Below are 21,105 nucleotides of genomic sequence, written 5' to 3'. Positions count from 1 at the left end.
CGGACCCTCTCCCTCAGCCTCTGCTCCCGGGCTGTGTTGGGAGTAGCTCACCTCTCAGGGCTCCCTGTAAGGAAGGATGTGTTTCTAAAGACTGACTTTTAAAGAAATCTTGGTTTATATTTTAAAGTTAGTTTCGTGGTAAGGAATAGACCTAGTTACCCAGAATTTCTAAGAAATGGGTAGAATTTGCGGGAAATGTAGGGCGAATGTAGATGCCCCATAAGTTAGTAATGTGTCCAAATGAGAGGGCATAGAACTAGTATAAATTCACTCAACAGATATCCAAGCCCTTGCAATGAGCAAAGTATGTTTCTAGACATGGGGATACGACAGCGAACAGTGTCAACAACAGAAGTCCATCTGTCCAGGAGCTCATATCTTAGTAGGAACAGGATAGTTCACGGTATGAAGGCACGGTAAAGGTGACAAGGACTGATGGGGATTGGAGGATGCTATTTTTTGTAAGATGACCAGGGAGGGCCTTGCTGATGAGGTGACATTTGAGAAAGGAAATGTAGGCAGTGCGCCTTGCAGGCATCCCGGGGACTTATTTCAGATGGAAGGAATAGTAAGTGCAAGGGTTCTAATATATCTGGCACATTCCAGGATTGGCAGGGCCCAGTGTGGCTGGCAGGGAGTAAGAGATGGGTAGTGAGGTCAGAAATGAAGATTGAGAGGCTGCTAGGGGCCAAATTGTAGAGGCCATGGGAAGGCCTTCTCTGGCTTTTACTCTTGAGCAAAGGACCCCTGGAAATATTACATTGAAATAATTTAAAAGTTTTTGTGTTTTATTTTCATTTTCTTGAAGCATCCCCATGCCTAGATTGTTACTAGTCATTAAAAAAGGGAAAAAAGAAAAAAAAGTAACGCATGCCTGGTTCCTAGGACAGTCAATAAATATTTGAACACCAACCACATTTTATCATAGTGGAATTTCATTATAAAAATTATACCCCCCAAATGGCAAGAGCAGACCCAAGACCTCTCTGTAGTGAATTATCAAGTGAAATGAAGGTTTCAAGGCCCCAGCTGGGGACTGTGTTATGCCTTGGCCAGCCCCTCAGTGGTCTAGCCCTGCAGGAATCTGATTCATCTCAGTAGTGTGGTGAGGGTGTCTGGAGGGTGTAGATGGAGGGTCCAAAGGCCTTGGGAGCTTGAGGCAGTTTTCTTTTTCATTATATCGCTTAGGATGTGAGGAACACTCAAGAAGTTGCCTTCCCTACGGAAAACAAGTTACCATGTGCCGTATGATGCCCAAGCTGGTTCCTGGGCCATCACCAAGTCCTGAAAGGCTTGACAACCACAGTTCTTTGTGCTGATTGAATTTCCTGCAGTGAGATCTTCACTGTACATAAGAAACTCCTTGCTCGTTCCCTCTTCTTCTCCTCTTCTTTGCCACTTGCCATTCCATCCCTCAGCCAGCCCCAGCCACACTCCTGGTTGTTGTGGTCATTGAATGGTAGCTCAAAAGGAGCCTAAGAGATGGGCCTGCAGCTCAGAGGGATCAGCTGACTCCCAGAAGTTATCTCCTAGTAAACGGCAAAACTGAGGAAAGGAGTTTGTGGGTTTTAACCCTAAAATGCTAAACTAGTGCCCTCTTCCCAGCTCACCCCAAAATTTCTGTTCTTGACTTTAACCTCAGGGTCCATCCCATTTCTTATCCCAGGAACCTAATTCCAACCCTTTGTTGTATTATGAGCTCAGTTCTCTGGCTGCAGGGAGTCCTGTAGCAAGTTCCTCTTCACGTTGGCTATCCCGTGGCACACTGGATACATTCCTATTAGACATTGCTCTGTATCTTGTTTGGGTATTATTAATACTGTCCTTCTTACTCATGATAAGTGAAATAGCTTTATCACGGGCTGTCCAAGCACAAAATAATCAACCACCCTCATAATATCACATCAATAGAAAACTGCCCACAAGTGCATTACATCTGGCCAGTTGGGAAGCTGTCTGTGTCAAGTGGGGAACTGAGAAAGGCACTTTCACTATGAAGGCCTTAGGAGTTTACGAAGTACACCAGAATCCACAAGAAAATGTAATTGTTGGCAATTGCCTTGGGCCATATATCCGATTTAGGAAAGCATGTTAAGAACATTGCTTCTGATTTATAGAGCAGTATACCCTGCTGCACGGCGGACATGCGTCGGCCTCTTCTGTCTGGGCAGAGAGCTGGCCAGCCTGGATCTGCAGGCAGGCAGCTAGGGGTCAGCACCTCAATAAAACATCTCCTTGATACCATGGGATCCCCTGGCCATTTTTCCAGGCCGGAGAAGAGTTCTTACTCATTGATGTGTCCAGCCTTCCAGATGTCCATCAGCCCCTGCCTGACTTCACTCTGGACATAGGGGCTTATATACTAAGTACATCAAGAACTTCTGAGGAAATGGGCTTGAGATGAAATCAAAATAAGAACTGAAAGTTGGCAGAAGTAGTACGATAGATTAGCAGATGACATAAATTAACTGTACTAGAAAGAAAATGTGAATCTCCCTATACACACACTCCAAGTGAGTAGGGGAAATATTTTGAAAGGACACAATTAGTTTTTAAAATGGAGGAGATACTGGAAAAATACCTTGTGATAGGGACAGGAAGAGAAAGACATACACAGAGGTGCTTCTGAGCTGGCTTTAGGTTTTATAGGTGTATAGACTCTGATAAGTGATGGTGTCAGAGATTCAAGAAAAATGCCAAGCCAGCATCTTAACCCTTTTATCTGCATTGTAACGTGTTCTGGGTATTGAGCTGGTAGCATAAAGGCACCGTGCACCAGTGCGTCTATCCCATTTGTGTTCATTTCCCAGATTTGGCTTATTCCCTGGACCATCAGATTCTGGAGGAGACATCTCTGTGATTAGTTAAGGATTTGCATTAATTGGGCCCCAAACTATTTTAGCCTATTCATTTAGAATGAGGATTGGAAGAAGCTGAGTACACACTGAAACATCAGTAAACTCTTCTAAAAGATATACGTATGATTAGAATAGCCCTCAATGCGTGTTTCAGCTGCTGGCACAACTCAAAAATTGCCTCTGTTTAACCAAGAGATTGTAGTTTAATTCAGGCCCAGTCTGGGTGTGAGCTTTTTATCCTGGTTCTAAGCCACTAAACTGTGTGTTGCTGGGAAATTGCTCATCTTCTGTGGGTCTCCCTTTCTCATCCTGTATAAAGGGGGACCTTTACGAAAACACATGTGAGTTTTTCCAGATCTAATACTCTAGTTATGTGAACAGATAGGTATGATAGACCTGTTTTTATCTTACCTAATGATACTTGTACCTGTAGAGGAAAACCTTTACTGTGATTCTTTTTCTCTTCCTCCTTTTTAAAATATTACATTTTCGAGAGCTTTATTTTTTATCAGCCTTACTTTTAATCAGAAAAGCGTACCGTGTGGGAAAATTGTGATGAAGAGCCAAGAATGGTTTCTTAATATTATGCACCACCAAAAATAAAGTATTACAAAGATGGCATCTCTGGGCCTAGCGTTCCTTTTCAGGTTTGAAAAACAGTGATTTAAAACAGATCCGTTTTTGAAAAGTATGTGCCTTTTGTGTATAGAAAAAACAACAAAGCATAGAATTCTGTAGAGGCCTGAACATTAGTACAGTTGATAAAGTAGGATTGAGACCTTTTGTTCTAGCTCCTTCTAAATTGTTGGGTGAGCTTAAAAGAGCTCATCTGGTGGCCATTCACCACAGTCCAGCAAGTCAGGGTATATACTTTGTTCTACCCATTAAGTAGCTATAAATTATCCCAGTATCATGCAGGTAATAGACAAAGGGGGTGCCAAGAATGCCACGAGGCTCTTAGTCTCTTTTTCCTCCTAGGGACTAACTACTTCCATAAGAGAGCTCTGCTTCTTCCCATGATACACTGCTGTGTTAAACAGCTCTCAGTTTGTGACAGTTTTTAAATGTAAGTGTCACTGCGGTGGCTTGTCCTCACAAACCTTTCATCAGCCAGGACTTGCAGAGCAAGGAGAGTGTGAAGCCAGGAGGAGAGGCTCGTGCAACAGGCAGGAGCCACCATGGGCTCTGCTCAGCCACATGGCCAGCAGACAGGCCTTCTTCCAAGTATAGCAGCAACTGGGCAGTGCAGCCCCAGGGAATTGTTGGTTGAAATTCCTAACTCATGTGTTCATGTGTATTCCACACACAGTGCCAGGCGTTGGTTCTTAGCGAATGAAACCCTCCTTTCCTCAGGGAGCTGTTGGTATGACCAGAGGCACTGCCGTTCAAGAAGTCTGGAGTCCCTTTCACCCGCGGTATAGTCAGGCACTCATTAAATCCAGTACATTCTAATTCCTGTACTTCTTTTGGATCTGCCCACGTCTTGGTTTCCCCACTGCTTTTAGTTCACGCCCGTTCTTTCTTTCCTTCCTGCATAGTGTAGTAAGCCTCTAGCCACCTGTACATCATCAGCCACACTCTGAGCAAGGTGATCTTTCTAAACATGAAACTGGCCATGTCACTTCCCCCTTCCAGAACCTGTGAGTGCGCCCCATCCTTGGTGTTACACATCTTTCCCTTTGTTATTTGGACCAGCCTACTTTTCCATCCTTCTTCCCCCTCCTTTCTTCTCCATACCACTAGTTGGTGCCTAATTCCATGCAGCTCCCTAAATGTGCCAGGTTCCCTCCAATCAGCATTTTCTTGAATATGCTCTTTCTCCTTTTGGGTCAGTTTCACTCCCTTGGTCTATTTGAACTCCTTCATAATTAAACTAAAGGGCCACTTCTTATAGAATGTTCTTCTTGGCCCTTCCAGATGACTTGGGTCTCCTCTCCTGTATCCCCAGTGGATCTTTGACTCTTTCTGATGGATCAGTTTTTCACATTGGCTTTAAATGTTGCCTTACTTTTCTTTCTCCCCCTATTAGATTTGTGGATGACAGGGGGTCAGGACTAGGTCTTACCTTTGTACTCCTCATCCCTGGCAGTATGCCTGGCACAGAAAAATTTCTCTGTTAATGTGTATTGATTTGGATTGAACCGACTTTTTATCTGGGTGCTTCTAAAAGTAACCTAAAAACAATGTTCTTCCATTCTTTCTTGTAATGATCCCATTTGCCATCTGAGTGAGCAATTACCTTTGTGTTATTAGAGGCATTAAGAATCTCTACACATATAGATTCTAAAACATCTATAGGGAAGAAACAGACAGTATGAATCTTTGTGCAATACAAGTGGACATTGAGATAAAACTTATTAGACTTAGCACTTAAATGATTTGATTCTGGACTGTAGTAATTACTACAGGAATATTCTTGTTCTACAAGTTTTTTGGACTTTGACTTTGGATTCTCATAATTCATATTCAGACACTACCTGTATACGTTGATCCTAAAATTGATCTTAAAAGAAGTTAGGGGAGTCCAAATTGAGGCCACAACCAAAATGGCCTTAGTTGCCTACCAATTTTAAAAAGTTAGTGTTTATGATGTAATGAGTATTTCAGTGTCTCTCTTCATTTCCCATGAAGTTGGGATTTCTTCTCCTTGCTGCATGAGGAGAAACCTATCAAGAACATAATAAAAAAGAAAGAAAGAAAGAAAGAAAGAAAGAAAGAAAGAAAGAAAGAAAGAAAGAAAGAAAGAAAGAAAAGAAAGAAAGAAAGAGTTCTAAACTAAAAGGCAGCCTTTGTGTCTATGGCATCATTTATGCACAAATGAAAATAGTGGTGACTCTCAGTAGATGTTGTGACAAAATCTAGTTATGTAACTATAAAATTACTCATCATAGTTGATGGGGAAATGCCAGCATGAACTGTGCCAAGAAAAAACAATGTATATTCATTTAGTCCAAAGCACCCTTAAACAAGGGGCCCTTTCCTCCCAACTCCAGAAATATATGGTCAACAGTCATGTCTTATTATGGGTGAAGGAACAAAAATAAGATACAACAAAGCATTTTATTACATGTTTTTCAGATAAAGTACAATCATTGGGAAATAGGGAAGAGGCTGAGGAAAGAAAGGACATTTGATGTTTGCTAAATATTTTCTCTTTTATTTATAGAAAATATTCTATGAAAGTTTTCCCAAAGGCCATGAGCAAACACATGAAGCTTAACAATTTGTCCATTGTAGCTTTTGTTAAACCCTGGTTTTGGAATCTGTGGCCTTTGTTCTTGTATTTTGAAGGACTGCATTTTAAGCTACTGGATTATAGTACTCGTGGTTTAGTCTTTGGTAGCTAAAATGTCTTTCACAATGTCATAGTGTTATTAACTGAACTTTTCACGATGATGTCTGTAATATCTGACAAGCTACGCAAAGTGCATTTGTAGAATATTTCCTCAGTGCCCGAAGTGACATGATGTCTATATGTTTTTCTGGCAACACATTGTGAATTTACTCCAGTTGCCATTGGATCCCACGTAAGTGTGGCTTCATACAGCACATGTGTAAGCATTACTTTGGGTGCCCAGTACTAAGAAAACTCTACAGAGCTATTTGCCAGAGCTTCTTCCATCAAGGAGCTCTGCTTGTAATTGTGAAAGGAAGTTTCCTCAACACAAAGCTAAGGAAAATGCAAGATCATATGCCAGGGAAGAGTGTCACAAGTTCGGTAAAAGCTGCAGGCTCATTGGAAGATTAGAAGGACCGGGATGGCTGTGAGCTGTGGGGCTGTGGGAAGGGGAAGGTGGAATTGGGATTGGGTCCTGGCTAGGCAGTCAACAAGCATCTCTTCCAGGTGTCACCCAGACCAGCCAGTGCTCCTTCTGCATACCCACCGCTAAGCTCATTGCACCTGGAGAACATACTCGAATTAGCTATATCTCTCCTTAGTAGATTATAAGTGGACTGGCCTGTGGCTTATTGAGCTTTGTAGCACTCCCACACCCCACTGCCTGCCCCAGACCCCTAGCAGTGTGGCCAGCACAGAAGCCATACTTAAAAAAATAAACAAACTAAAAGGGCATGGCATGAGATCTGGTGAATTCCTACTAAAAACTTTGAATTCATTAGTGTTGGTCAGTTAAATGCATTATTTTTGAAAATATTTTGAAAATATTTGAAAATGTTCACAGAGAGTTTTGAGTAAATGCATTGACACAAACAACCTACAAATTACACATTATGATTTCTGTACTTCGGTAACTTTTCAAAATGGGAAAGGATGGGAGTGAGATGGGGGAGGGAGGAATGAGTTTGCTAACTGAAATCCCTGCATTAAGATAAAAATCTCTGCCTCTGTACCTGTGAAGGTCTCTAAGGGAACTAGTTACAGTTTTGGAACAGTTGCTGTGTTTCTAGCCCAAAGAACCTACCGACATTATTAAAATATAATAGAACAGCAGTGTCCCATTCTCTTTATTCTCGCTAGCACAAGGTGTTTGCAAGTAAAAAACCAAAATAGCCAGCCTTTGTTTGAAAACAGTTTTAGAGTTTGATCAAAACCCAGTTTGATCTCCCATTTGTTACATTCTCCCTCATGAAAAAAGAAATATAGTATATTTACTACGCACACTTACCGGAACTTACCCCATACTCTGTCCTGTCTCTCATTCTCCCCCAAGCTATTTAGTCAGGCATCGGCTCTGGTACAGGCATCAGGGAGTCAGAGAGGAGTGACCCCAGATACTGTCCTCAGGATGCTCAGTGCAGTGTCTGCCCAGAGGGGTAGCTCGTGTATTTTCAGACTCAAGTCCCTGCAAAAGGACCCAGTGCTGAAAATCCCTTGTAATTATTTCCGGTGGTGGGAGGGCAGTCAATAATGTCTTAAACAAAACCAAAAACAAGGTAGGTCTTTTAAATGCTATAATAAAAATCAACTTGAGAAGCATAATTTCAGCAAAGGATGCTTTATACATTATGCTGACAATTCTTGTTTATCAAGCTGAGTGTTATGTAAGTGTGTTATGTACATTTGATCATGAATCCTTATCATTGTCCTGTACTTGGTGTTCTTGGCCAAAAACACACAGCCAATGAGGGTGGCTAGATCCCGGATCCTGGGCCAGTCTACCTACAACCTGAGGCCATACTCTTAACAACCATTCTGTATTGAATAGGTCAGCTTTACAACTTCCCTGTTCAAAGGAAACCACAAGTTAGCCAAGTAAAGAAAACATTTACAAAGTCATAACAGGGTATGTGTCATGCTGTTGCAGCCCGTGCTATCTCCCTTAGACCACAATTCCTGCTGGTGGAAAAATGTGTTGGCCTTCCTGGAGCAGGAAGGCACTCGAGTCCACGGGGGAGAATGGAAGTCTACAGCACTAAGAAAACTCTTTGTCTTTCCCACTGAAGCTACGTATGGTCTGAAGCTAATTTATCACCTCTGAATTATTTACCTCTTCAGTTTCATTGTCTACAGAATTGGAATAATTATTTCTGCCTTTGGAGAGAGATTCATTTATTCAGTAACTTATTGCCGGGGACAACTTCAGACACTGCAGATGCCAAGATGAATGAGGCAGACAGAACGGTTAGTGTGGTACACATCCCAAGGATAGACATAAACACTAGTGGAACAGAATAGAGTTTAGAAGTAGACTCACTGCTTTTGACAAGAAGGAAAAATAATCCATTGACAAAATGAGAGTCTTTTTTAGAAATGGTACTGAAACAACTGGATATCCATGTGGGGGAAAAATGAACCTCAGACCTTACCTCATGCGGTACATATACACACAGCAAATACCGGAATGGATCAGTGTAAACATGGCGCACAAGGGAACTTTTGGTGATGATGGAAACGTTCCATATTTTGTTTATTGTGGTAGTTACATAGTTATATGCATTTGTGAGTACCCACTAAAATGTATACCTAAAATTGGTACATTTTATTGTTTGTAAATTATACCACAGTAAAGTTGATCTTAAAAAAGAAATCCTATCCTGTCACTCCTTTGCTTAAAATTTTCTAGTGAACGTTAGGTAAAATCCAAACTCCTTACTCTCCTGCGAAGTCCTAGGTGATCTGGACGTGTCTACTCCTCTGACCATCTTACAGTGCCCCATCTGCTTTTGTTGTTCTTTCTGGAATGCTCTTCTCCCAGATCTAGGTGGCTGATTCTTAAAGAGCCTGCAGCTCAGGGGCCTTGGTGAAGTTCCCACCTCCTCAGTGAAGTTCTCCCTGATTGCCTAACTCAGCACTTGAGTACATCATGGTGTGTTTTCCGCAGCATGCATCATTAGCTGAAGTTCTTATTTACGTGGTATTTATTTATTGTCTGTTTTTCCCCATGAGAATATAATATCCACATAACAGGGAAGGTCTGTCTTGTCTACTCTTCTATCTCTACAATATGCAGGCAGACCTACAGTAATGTCTGCCTAATAGTTGACATCCAGTAATTATTAAAAAATTAATATAATAAAGTAATAAAAAGGGTAAGGAATTCAGATTCTCTAATGGAGACAGTGCAGAAACACTGAAGGTTGCTAAGTAAAGAAATGGCACCACAGACTTCGGGTTGCAGAATGGTTGTAGGGACTGGATTGGGATCCGGGGTAAGACTGAAGGCAGGCAGGTCATACAGAAGGCGACCGCACCATTTCTGGTAAGGAAAAGATAGGGAGGCTAAACTGAGGCTTACTCAGAGGACGCAAGGGATGGAACAGTCCAAGCAATATTTAAGAGATGGAATCAGCAACCTGTAGCTACGTTCTGAGGGGCCAAGGGTCATAGTGGAAATGAGGATTCTATCCATGCATACCTGAGCTAATGGTGGTGCCCTGAACTGATAGAAGGGATGTGGGAAATGTAGCATAGTTAGCAGATGACTTTGGCTTGGGAATGTTAATTTTGAGTTACCTGCAAAACATCCTGCTAAAGCTGTTCAGTGGACAGTTGGTAATACCAGTCAGAAATGCAGGAAGGAGTCAGGACTGAGGACATGGACTTGAGAGTTATTAAATAAAGGCATGGAAATGGAACTTCAGTAAGAGCTGAGGGTAAAAAGAGAAGAGGGCCAGTGATGAAACTCTAGGGGTTAACTGCCGTAAGGACTGGAAAGAAGAAGAGGAACCAGTAAAGAATAATGAGAGCAGTTAGGAGGAGCAGAGTGTGGAAGCCAGGGAAGGAGCTTTGCTCACAAGTTAATAGTGGCAATTGCCACAGAGATCTGGCAAGAGAAAGACTGAAAACTTGGCAACTTGGAGTGACTGGTGCAAAATACAGAATGTAGTCATTTGAGGAGTGAGTGGCGGGGGTGGGGGAGGGAGTTAGGATAAGACAGAGAATTCTTTCCAAAAGGTGGGAAAGTAGGAATTCATGCCTGCACAACCTAGTAGGAGAAAGCTGTCTTTTGAGAAAGGTAAGGATACCACTGGGTTGAAGTGCTTGATTCAAAAGCTTAAGGCATCTTGGGAAAAGGATAGTGAACGGACTCAGCACTGATACACAGATTGCCAGATGTCCCCGAGGGCCTGGCTGGGGTCTGAGATGGTTCCTTTAGTTTGGCAGTAATGCCATGGTTGTATGATTTTCTCCAGTAGGTGCTCCAGCCTCCTGGGTGCAGAGCCAGGATGACAAGTGATCGGCTTGATCCCAGTTGTATACTGGCAGAGTAGTTGTGGCAGAAGGACAGGGGGTGAGGATATCGGGGATTGTGGTCCACGTGATTCGACTGAGACAGGTGTGGAGCATGCGGGTCAGGGTGGGGAGGGGCGCGGAGATAGAGACTGAGGAAACTAGAAGGACTACAAAGTTCAGTGAGGGGAGTAAGAAATCTGGAAGGTTGGTTGGGTGCAGTTAAAGATGGCAGAACTTCAGAACTACTTAGAACTTCAGAATTTAGAATGTGGAGAGATGAAAGGTCCAGGGTGTGGTGACGTAATTCATGGATGAAATGGAGGCTAAAGATATAGGTGAAGGTTAGATCTTTGGACATAAGCAGCGCAGCCACCATAATGTCACCCAATTCATACTGATGTTCCCCTGCCTCCAGGAGATGGATGAAGACTGAAACCAGGGAATTCAGTGAGTGATCACAAGTTGGTAGATAACAATTAAATGGAGCAGAGAGAACTAGATGGTATGAAGCTCAAAGGAGCACGGGCAGTTGCCTGAATGTGGGCAAGGCATATCTAGAAGCCGTAATGGGGAGTGAGGAGGATGCCGGACGGATTCCGGTGGAGCCCTTCCAAATGCTGGCAGCACCCAAGCTGGGACCACTGAAATCAACTGGAAGGAAAGAGAAGAGGATAAGAAGGACCCCAGGTGAACAGTCAGGTCATCCACCATAGAAACAGGTGATGTGGTAGAAGGAGACCTTATCATGCTAAATGAAGGAAGCCTGAATTGGTTTGGGAACTCTCTGAAGTCATGTGATATAAATTTAACATGCAAAATATATATTTGTTCCTACTAAGAGCTGTATGTTTCAATAGCAAAAATAACAAAATTACACTGTTACGATTTCTGTGAAAAATATAATTTAACATTCGGAACATCTTCTAATTTGTGTGTTTAAAAATTATATAGGTGTGTATTTTAGCTGGGTTTCTAACATTTTATAAATCTTGTTAAAGTATGAATGCTAATATTTATGTGTGTGTGGATTTTTTATTTTTAACAGGTTCTTAATCAAGAATCAGCTCTATGGATCCAGGACAGGTTTGTCCCATGGCCTGCTCTAAACAGCGTGTTTTCCGATAGAAGATTCCATTGGCAAACCATCTCTGTTGCCTTATAGAGCAAGCAAAGAAGATGGATCGATTGAAGAACCATCTGCCTGTGTGCTTTCTACCTACTGTGCCCTTTTTAATTCTAGTATCCACTCTAGCGACTGCTAAGAGTGTGACTAATAGCACTTTAAATGGCACTGACGTGGTCTTGGGCTCTGTGCCTGTAATCATTGCCAGAACTGACCATATCATAGTCAAGGAAGGGAACAGTGCCTTGATTAATTGTAGTGTTTATGGCATCCCTGATCCACAATTCAAGTGGTATAATTCCATTGGCAAGCTGCTGAAAGAAGACGAGAAGGAGCGAGGAGGAGGTAGGCTTTCAAGTTGTGTCAAATGTCATAAAATATAAACACAGACTCTGGAAGCCACACTGGGAATGTTAGTTGCTCTTATTCAAGTCATTTAAAGATCTCATTCTGTCTTCTTTGCTAGGGCAAGAGAGAGAAATATATATCCGTAAGATTCGAAGCAGTAATTAATTCATAGTTTTCACTCTTTCGACTCAGAAGACAAAGGGCAAACATAAAAGTCTCTTAAAAGGCCTCTTAGAATGTTGTAGTATAATGCATATAAAATGTTACAGGGACGAATGTAAAGTGGATTTTCCATTTGTATACATTCCATTTATAAGGGAGTTTTATTTTGTTTCATGGAGCTGGCTCCAGTGAACAATATAGCAGTTGTTTATAGTTAAATGTCAGTTTAATTCATTGACTGTGGATTTAAGGACCGCACTTCTTAAAGGAAGTCTCTGTGCAAGGTTGCCAGCCACCGACTAGAGATGGTTCTGTGCTCCTGAAGACCTGGCTGAAGTTTCTAGATTGTCTGTTGCAGCTGAGGCCAAGAGAGGGAGGATTCAATAGCAAGAAATAACATGTGGCAATAGGGGAATGTTTGGTTTTTAATGAGTGCATTTCTGGCCAGAAAAATGTGAATCATCTACCTAAGCACCAAGCTTGCTTCAGGAAATTCTCCAGCCAGAGAGAGGATTGGCTGGGTCATTGTGAATCAGTACATTTCTCGTTTTAGATGGGAGAGGTACTTGTCTGGAAACCCAAGCCTGCTCTCGTTGGCCTGAAGGAGTTAACGTGCTTTCTGAAGCCTTTACTGTGTGAAGTAGGGCGCTGGGGGTGGGGGGGTAAAAAGACCATTGTTCCTGAAGTAGCAGCTTATTAGTTTCTGTCACCTTTCATTCATATTGTGCTTCCTATCCCATAGCCCTTTGACCATGAGTAATCTCCAGACAGTTTCTGCTCCAAGAAAACCTACATTTTTAATCTCTTTCCCTCATTTCATCTTACGTACTCTGAAAAAGAGTAGAGGCTAATGCCTTATGTTTCCTCAGGAGCTGAGTGAATGGAGTTTTCTTGCAATTACATACTTCTGGTTCCCAGCTGTGTTCCTCATGGTTGAGGCCATTAACAGTCCAGCTACCTGGGATGTCGGGTTTCCTTGTAGTGCTCTTATTACATTGCTTTTGGTTAGCCATTCAAGGATGTACAATATGACAAAGCTTCTTCCCTTAATGAAAATACCGTATGTTACATATCACATGTGTGTCTGTCGGCTTAACCTGGGAGAGTGGAACTCTTTCCCCACCAAGTAAAATTATGGGGCCATAGAATTTTTATTTTTTTTTTATTTTTATTTTTTTTATAAAGATTTTATTTATTTATTTAACAGAGAGACAGCCGGCGAGAGAGGGAACACAGCAGGGGGAGTGGGAGAGGAAGAAGCAGGCTCATAGCGGAGGAGCCCGATGTGGGACTCGATCCCGGTACGCCGGGATCACGCCCTGAGCCGAAGGCAGACGCTTTAACGACTGCGCTACCCAGGTGCCCCTCATAGAATTTTTAAATTGGAAGGGACTTAGAGACAGTGTCATCCAGATCCCTCTTTTACCCACATTTCCCCCAAGGTCCTACTGTTACTAAGTGGCTGTGACTAGAGCCTTCACTACTGATGCTAAGAAGAGGAGATACCACCTCCCCTTAGCCCAGAATTGGTTTCCATTCCTCCTGTTCCTTCCTCCCAGACCATAAGTCAAAAGGAAGTGATATCATACTTGTAAAGGGGGCAGTAACCATGGCAACATATACACTCTCAAGTCCCTGTGCTTCATCAGATCTCTCCACAGGCTGGGCCACTGACAGGAATAACAAGGTCACTGAAGTGAGGGGAGCAAAGACTCCAGACCTGAATCTACCTTTCACGTGGACACTGAAGCACAGGTTATGCCCGGTGCCCTGGGGCTGGGGCACTGAACCCCTGAGTCTTAGGGAGGAGGAAGACTGTGGGAACCTTATAGTGCTGGGGCCTGAATTTCAGGTGCGGCATTTTGTGTGCAGTCCTGAAGTAGTACCTTTCGGCTTCAAAGAGATCACCTGTTGCCTCCATTGAAAAGTCCTTCTAGCTATTCACTCTGTTGGGCCAGCACATGCTGCACCTTGCCTTCTCTGTGTCCTGGGAGGCTGGGCTAGAGGGAAGCCACACGGCTCGGTTTCCCTTTGTCCTGCAGGTGCTCAGGTGGCCCTATGGTAGCAGCCCGTCCCGGGACCCCGGAAGCAGGCGTAGCCACCAAAAGCCTTTGGTGCAGACGGCTCCTCCATCAGAAGGCCGTGCTCGAGTCATGGTGCAGCCAGCAGATAAGCCAGTTCACTGTTTTTAAATCTCATAAGGAGGATAAACTGCCAATTTTTAAAAAGAACTCATGATACTAGTACCTGATGTTCCAGCTCAGCTTTTGTGTTACGATGTATAATAATAGTAACCTCGGAACATAAGTAACACAGGGTAATAAACAAAACACTGCACCTAACAATGAAGCAAGACATAAGAAATAGTAGAAATGAGACTCCTCATCATGAAATAGAACTTTAGCACTCAAGTGGCCTATTAGAGGACCCATAAGTCTTTAACTCCTCCTTTCTGACGGGGAAAATGCCCATATTATAACGATGGACAAAAATTTCAGTTTTCAGGCTGATAGTCTACAAGTTTAAATGGAGCAGTGTTTCATTTATAACTCAACAAAGAGGTAATTGAATATAGTATGAAAAATGATGCTAATATCCCAGAGTGTTACCTAGATAAAATAGACTACTGTTAAAATCAAACTAACAAAATTAATGCAGTTTTCATTAACAATCCCTACCATTGATTGAGCTCCCATACCAACTTACAGATATTATTTCTAATCCTTACAATAAGTGTGACGGGTGGATGTTACTAAGCCTTGTGCATACAGATGAGGAACCAGGTGAATAGAGAGGATATTACACAACCAGAGTGTGGCCAAGCAAGTGTGTATTCTCCCTCTCCCTGACCAGCATCTGCTCACCCTTCAGGTCTTGGTAGGTGAAAACCACTGAAGAGCATCAAACCCAGATGGGGCGAATGAGAGCAGCCTTCCTGGATGGAAAGTGCGTGGTGATCACCCACATGACAGTCACAGACGGTGTTAGGATGTGTGCTGCCTCGTGTACCACGGCACGTGCACACGTGCACACGCACACACATTACCAGAATCCAGGAGCACACCACCATTAGCATGGAAAGGAACAATTTCATTTCTCGGCAACGCTGAAGAAGTGAGATCGCTATTATTCATGCCACCGCTGCCAGTCCCAGAAAGAGTGGGGCTATTTCCTGTCACTGGCAGGAGCGGCAGCGCTTTGCTTTGCTTCCCTGGTGCTTGTAACTTCTAGTCCGCAGGATCAGGGGAGGCTAATGTGTCATCTATTTCTGGAGGAGGACAGGGTTTTTTTTTTTTTATTGGTAGTTCACCAAAGGACGTGTTGGGGGTGGTCCACCAACCACATGACAGAAATAACTCAGAATTTGAGTAACATGCATAACCACAAATGGCCACAGACTGCACTGTTTTCAATTTTTCTTCTGCTAGAGGTAAATAGAAATAGATAGTTTTCAGAAGGTATTATGAAAAAAGTCCCAGTTATTTCAGGTACGAATTACCCACGGTATTTTTTGCCGTGCCTTCTTGCTGTGACGTTAAGCCAGGTAAATGCACGTTAGCACCTTTATCAGATGATAAGTAACAAGAATTTCCAGAAAGTCAGCTGGCATAGGCCTTGGTAAACACGTCTGGCTTGTTAGCGATCACGTTTGAAATTCTTCCTTCAAGTTAGGTTTGAGACTGTCCTGTGGGTTTGTCTCTATACCCTTGCCTCATTCTTTCACCAAAAATAATTAAGAACGATAGAACGATCTTTGAAAGTAAATATGCACAGAGTAAACTGAGCTGAACTGCACAGAGTTCACAATTGTCACAGCTGGAATTCATGGTTATAAATTCTGCATTTACTTCACGTCACTCTACTGTTTTTATTTCCACTTTTTAAATTTTTTGAATAGACTATGAAATGCTTATTAACTGCTTCTGCAAGGGACAACACGCTGTGCCAGCCCGGTTTGCGTATGACCTCTCTACTTCCTACATGGAGAAGGAGGTCCATTCCCACCTTAAAGGTAAATTATCCTTTGCCTCTAAGATCAGCAAGAAGTAGTGCATTAACTTCTGAAAATATGACGCTGAATTCTTCTTTTAGTAGATTGAATATTTGAGATGAAAAATCAGTTTATCGAAGGCCTAAAACAGATTGATGTAATTACACATATATTGTGGGAAATTCAGAAGCATCACACAAGAGCCTTTCTTTGAGCAAGTGCCTCAACTTCCCTGAGCCACAGTTTTTGTATCTATAAAAGAGAGACAATCCTTTTTCACTAGCAGGTGGGGCTGAGAGTCTTGAATAAACTATTGTGTATGAAATGTTTTGGGTAGTTATCTGGAACGCACCAAGCTGTCCGTCAAGGGCAGCTGCTGTCACTGTTATTGGTAATACTGTCCTCTGTTGTCACAGTTGTAGATTCCAAGTGCTTAAATCTCAGTGTCATAATCCAGTGTGTTTTGAAAAGACAGGAAATAATTTTCTGGGTAATTTCTTATTCTCTAGCCCGCTTTCATTTATGTCCCTTAAAAGTTATTGGAAATTTCAAAACAATGTTGTGACTGCTATGATAGTAGGTTTGGAACCCTCTCCTCCATCAGAGGCTTCCTCTTGCCCCAACATCACGCGTGGATACAAAGGGCCCATTGATATCCAATAACGCTTCTATCTCTGAGAAGGCAGTAGATGTGGATGTTACTAAGCATATTGTGCACAAGATAAACTTTACTTTTGCCTAACCCAGTGGGGGGTTGTTTTCCACCCAGAGGCCATTTGGCAAAGTCTAGAGATATTTTTTTGGTTGTCATAACTTGGGGGAGGAGGGAAAGGAAGGGAGCATGATGCTACTGGCATCTGGTGGGCAGAAGGAAGGAATGCTGCTAAGTGGCCTAGAATGCACAGGTAGACCCCTACAGAGAATTATTGGGCACAAAATGTCAGTGGTGTCAAAGTTGAGAAACCCCGATCTAACCTAAAGATGCCCTCCTCAGCGATCTAAAGGATCATTCCAAAGTAGGTCTTCAGATCAGCTGTTTGAACTCATTATATATTTTTCCATAAAAGTGGTTTAATTTATTTTGGTTCACTGAGCCATATCAAGGGCCAACCTGATAACTAACAACCATTGATAGTTTTTCTTTAATGAGGTGTGCTCTGTTTGGGAGATGAGTTCAGAATGCTCTAGTCTTAGCTGTGAAAAGACCACCCTTCCAGATCCATATCAGATAAGGATGACAGCTGAGATTCCCCACATGGAAGTTATTTATATGAACCCAGTGTAGGGTGCTCTTGTCTTGGAAAACCACCTGCAGCTCTTCTCAGAAAAGACCATTGCTAGCCTCCATGGAATTACATGCTTGGCACTTTTTTTTAAAAATTAAGATCACCAGATCAAATTAGCTAGAGGGTCAGATGTTTCCTTTGCCAGGAAATGCAAAGACAGGAGGTCCTCTTCAGATATTATTTATACCTTTAAGCAGAGCTTAACTGCAGGCTCTGAACAGCATAGCCTTCCACCCCCACCTTCCTGCGCTGAAAGCTGAGCTAGGCCCGTATTATCCCAGGCCACCTTTGCTCCTCATGATGTAGGGAATAGCTTATTAGAGCTGCCCTAGTACACTCTGAAGAGGTCTCCTGGGAGGATTGGGGTGGGGTGGGGGGGCACAAGAACGCTCGCAGCCTGCAGTGTTGATAACCAGAGTCTTTGCAGTGGCTTCAAGGAGCTGTCGTCTACTGCAGAAGCCCTGTAACAGGCGCAGCCATGCAGTGCTAAATTTGTTTTCAATTATGTTTTGTAAAAAGACGTGGATCCTTTCTCTTCAGTGGTCTATATTTCCCATATTGGACAAGAAGTGCCACGTTTATAGGCACCTACCTACATGTGCATTTTGGTCTTATTTAAAGAGTGTCGATTCAACGTGATACTCATTCGAGTGAACCTGGTACTCCATTTATGTGCGCATAAACATTTCTTAACGTTTCTTCATAAAAATGTTTAAAAATGGTCTCAAGAAAGTGACCTACTTATTTTGGCCAGTTGAACCCTCCTCCTTAAAAAGCATGGGCATGGAAGGCTCAAGAACCTCAGTATCTAAATGGGATTGTGAACAGAGCTTTAATCTTTTCATACCACTTAGTGGGGGACAGACAAACCGTACATCAGCTTGTTTCCACATTCACAGAAAGATATCGCCAAAGAAAAAGAAATCCTTATCGTCTAATAAGTAATTCGGGGGAAATTCTAAGAGCTTAGTATTTGGGCAGAATTGTTAATGTCTAATGCTCCATGATCCTCAGGAAAAGCTGGAGAAATTTAGGATTGTAGTGGACATGGTGTTTGAAGGAAGCTGTAACCACAGTATCTTTGTAGGTTGTGCTCTCACTTGATTTGTAATTCTTTAGTTCCAGAGGTGTATCGATGCTGCTCGCTTCTCTACAGCAATAATTTCGTCAGAAGTCGTATGAGCCATAGCTCTGATCTGGTACCATACAGTGGCTAGACACTGAGCCACAGTAACTTCTAGAGGTTTGACCACAGCCATGTGATGCCGTTGATCTGCTTCTCTCGTTACTGGATGGTCTACCTGACACTGTCCTAGTAACATGATATTGTATTTTCTGCAGCGACTTCCCCCTGCATGTGTGTGTGCCCCACAGTGAGCACAGTGGTACCAGGTCAGCCGCCTTCCTGGCTTGGGACCGAAGTTACGGCTTCTCCCAGGGAATGTTGGCAGGGGAGGAAAGCTCTGGAACTATGTCCCTAGGAGAAAAACTATCTTGAAAAGGAGATTTTTTGTTGTTGTTGTTACCTTGATTTTCTTACATTCATTAATATTTTTCCAGTCAATTTAGGCTTGTCTGATTTGAAGAATTTCAAGAAATCTAAAAGTGGGTCATAGATTGCATTCATTCTGAATTTTGACAGTTGCCTCTGTATCAACCTCCCAAAGGTTTTACCAGCCCGACTCCCACCTGCAGTGTGTGCGAGCATCCCTTTCCCCATTCTCACAGCAGCGTGTCTACTCAGCGCCTCCCTGCTTTTCCTGGCACTCTGAAAGCTTAAAAAGTTACCTTTTTAAAAATTACTTTAATCTCTTTGAATTCTACTGTAATGTAATCATTAGTGATTTTTATAGTTAGACACTATTTCTGTTTCTTTTTTCTGTGACCTATCTGTTCGTATCTTTTCCCCATTTTTTTTCTTTTGGGTTTTTTGTTTTGATTTATAGGAGTTCTTTATGTTTTACACTTATTAAGCATTGTCAGATATTCTAGAGTTTTCCCCCACTCTGTCATTTGCATTTAATTTTACTTACTATGACATATTTTATAGTGTAAAAACTTCTAATTGCAGAGAAATCTGATCCATCAATGTTTTCCTTTAGTTTCTGGAATTCCTGAGATGCTTAAAAAGGCCTTCCTATCCCCAGTTTGTAAAAATGTTTTTATAGCCTCTATTAATTTTATACTTTTAATTTACATTTTATACTTTTAATTTACATATTCAGAATACTTGGAATTTATTTTTATGTATTACGTAAAATAGGAGTGTAACTTTATTTTCTTTTAAATGAATAGTCGATTATCCCAATATTCTTTCCCTGCTGATTTGAAATATCTTCCTTATTTAAAATTCCCATGCTTACTGGCATCTGCTTCTGGGCTTTCTGATTTTCTTCACTGGTTTAATTGGGGGTCAGAGAAGGCTTTCTCGGGGAGCGTGATGAGACATGAAGTGGTGTCTAACCTGAGCTAAGAATGTGTAAGGTAAAGGGCTTGGAGTGGGAAGGGAAAAGAGCTTTCCACGCAGAGAGGAAGCATGTGGGAAGATCCTGTGGCAGCTCTAAGAAATGAAATAAGGCTGGCTTGTCGGGGAAGTCCTGAAAGGTGAGGGGTTCCTGTTCTCCCACAGAATAAATACGAAGCTTTTAAACATTTGACCCTGCATTCCTCTCAGCCCTGTCTCCACCCTAGCCCTTCTCTTGGTGTTAGATACCGTTTGCTGCTTCGTCGCCTGCAGCAGCACTGTCTGGCTTCCCTCTTTTGCTCAGATGCTCCAGGCATCCCCTTCCTGCCTGCACCACCCAGCCTGCCCTCACCCTGGCCCAGTACCCCACGCCTCTCTAAGGAGCTGGTGCTCCACCCCATTGCCTTGGGCCAGCGCCTTTGCCAAGTGATCCACAGTTGTTTGTAGCAGCCCTCCTTGGGCTGGATGGTTTTCTCAGTCGACGATCTTGTCTTACTCATCTCTGTATTTGCATAGTCTAGCGTGGAACCTGATGCAAAGGCAATTTACTCAATAATATTTGTTGACTAAATGCGTGAACAAGATTAAAAAAAGATCACTGCCCTTCTAAAAATGTCAGCTTTTTTTTTTTTTTGTGCCGCATAATATACACACCGCAGTACAGCTAAGAAATAACATCTGTTAGCTTTTCTCTTTGCAAAGGAGAGAGTGTCACCACTACTTCTGTTCGCACGTGGCAGATTTTCACATGTGGTTCTTGTGCCTGGAGTTTCTTGGGGAGACTGTGACAGATTCCTGGGCAAACTCTGGTCACCAGTAGAGCAGACTTCAGCAGCCCTTTTACTGCATGTGGCAATATTTTAGCGTGAAGCCTTCAGGGGAGGGTCCCCTTACAGGACCACAGCCTGACGAGAGGAGGTGGGGGAAGGGCTTTCCCAGGGATGAGCTCCCATCTGAGCACAGCGCAGGACATGAATAAGTGAACCACCCTCAAGGGCGTTAGAGAAACATTTTGCACATCATCTTTGGTAATATATTCAGAAAGTCATGGTTAAACATCCGCCTCTTTCTTTCCTCCAAAGTCATTGCATGTAGAACTGACTTGGCATCAGCTGCTGACATTTTAAGTTTTTATTTGTGCTGAAGTGTTGCAGCTTAATGAAAATTCAACACATAACTTTGACATTCCCACTCAATTACCATCTTAAATACACGAGAACACCACTCCATGTATAGCCCT

At 42.6% G+C, this 21,105-nt stretch overlaps 1 protein-coding gene across 1 annotated transcript in view; it reads left to right on the top strand.

Moving 5' to 3' along the window:
• The window catches only part of MFAP3L (microfibril associated protein 3 like), a 38,770-nt gene that overhangs the window by 9,058 nt on the left and 8,607 nt on the right, over positions 1-21,105 (top strand). The window contains exon 2 of the mRNA XM_040626435.1: positions 11,537-11,959. Coding sequence (XP_040482369.1) covers positions 11,668-11,959 — 292 coding nt within the window. The 5' untranslated portion in view covers positions 11,537-11,667. The remainder of the gene's footprint in view (positions 1-11,536; positions 11,960-21,105) is intronic.

This window comes from Ursus maritimus, unplaced genomic scaffold (assembly GCF_017311325.1).
Source record: "Ursus maritimus isolate PB19 unplaced genomic scaffold, ASM1731132v1 scaffold_11, whole genome shotgun sequence".
NCBI lineage: Eukaryota > Metazoa > Chordata > Mammalia > Carnivora > Ursidae > Ursus > Ursus maritimus.
This window is presented reverse-complemented; position numbering and strand designations above follow the sequence as displayed.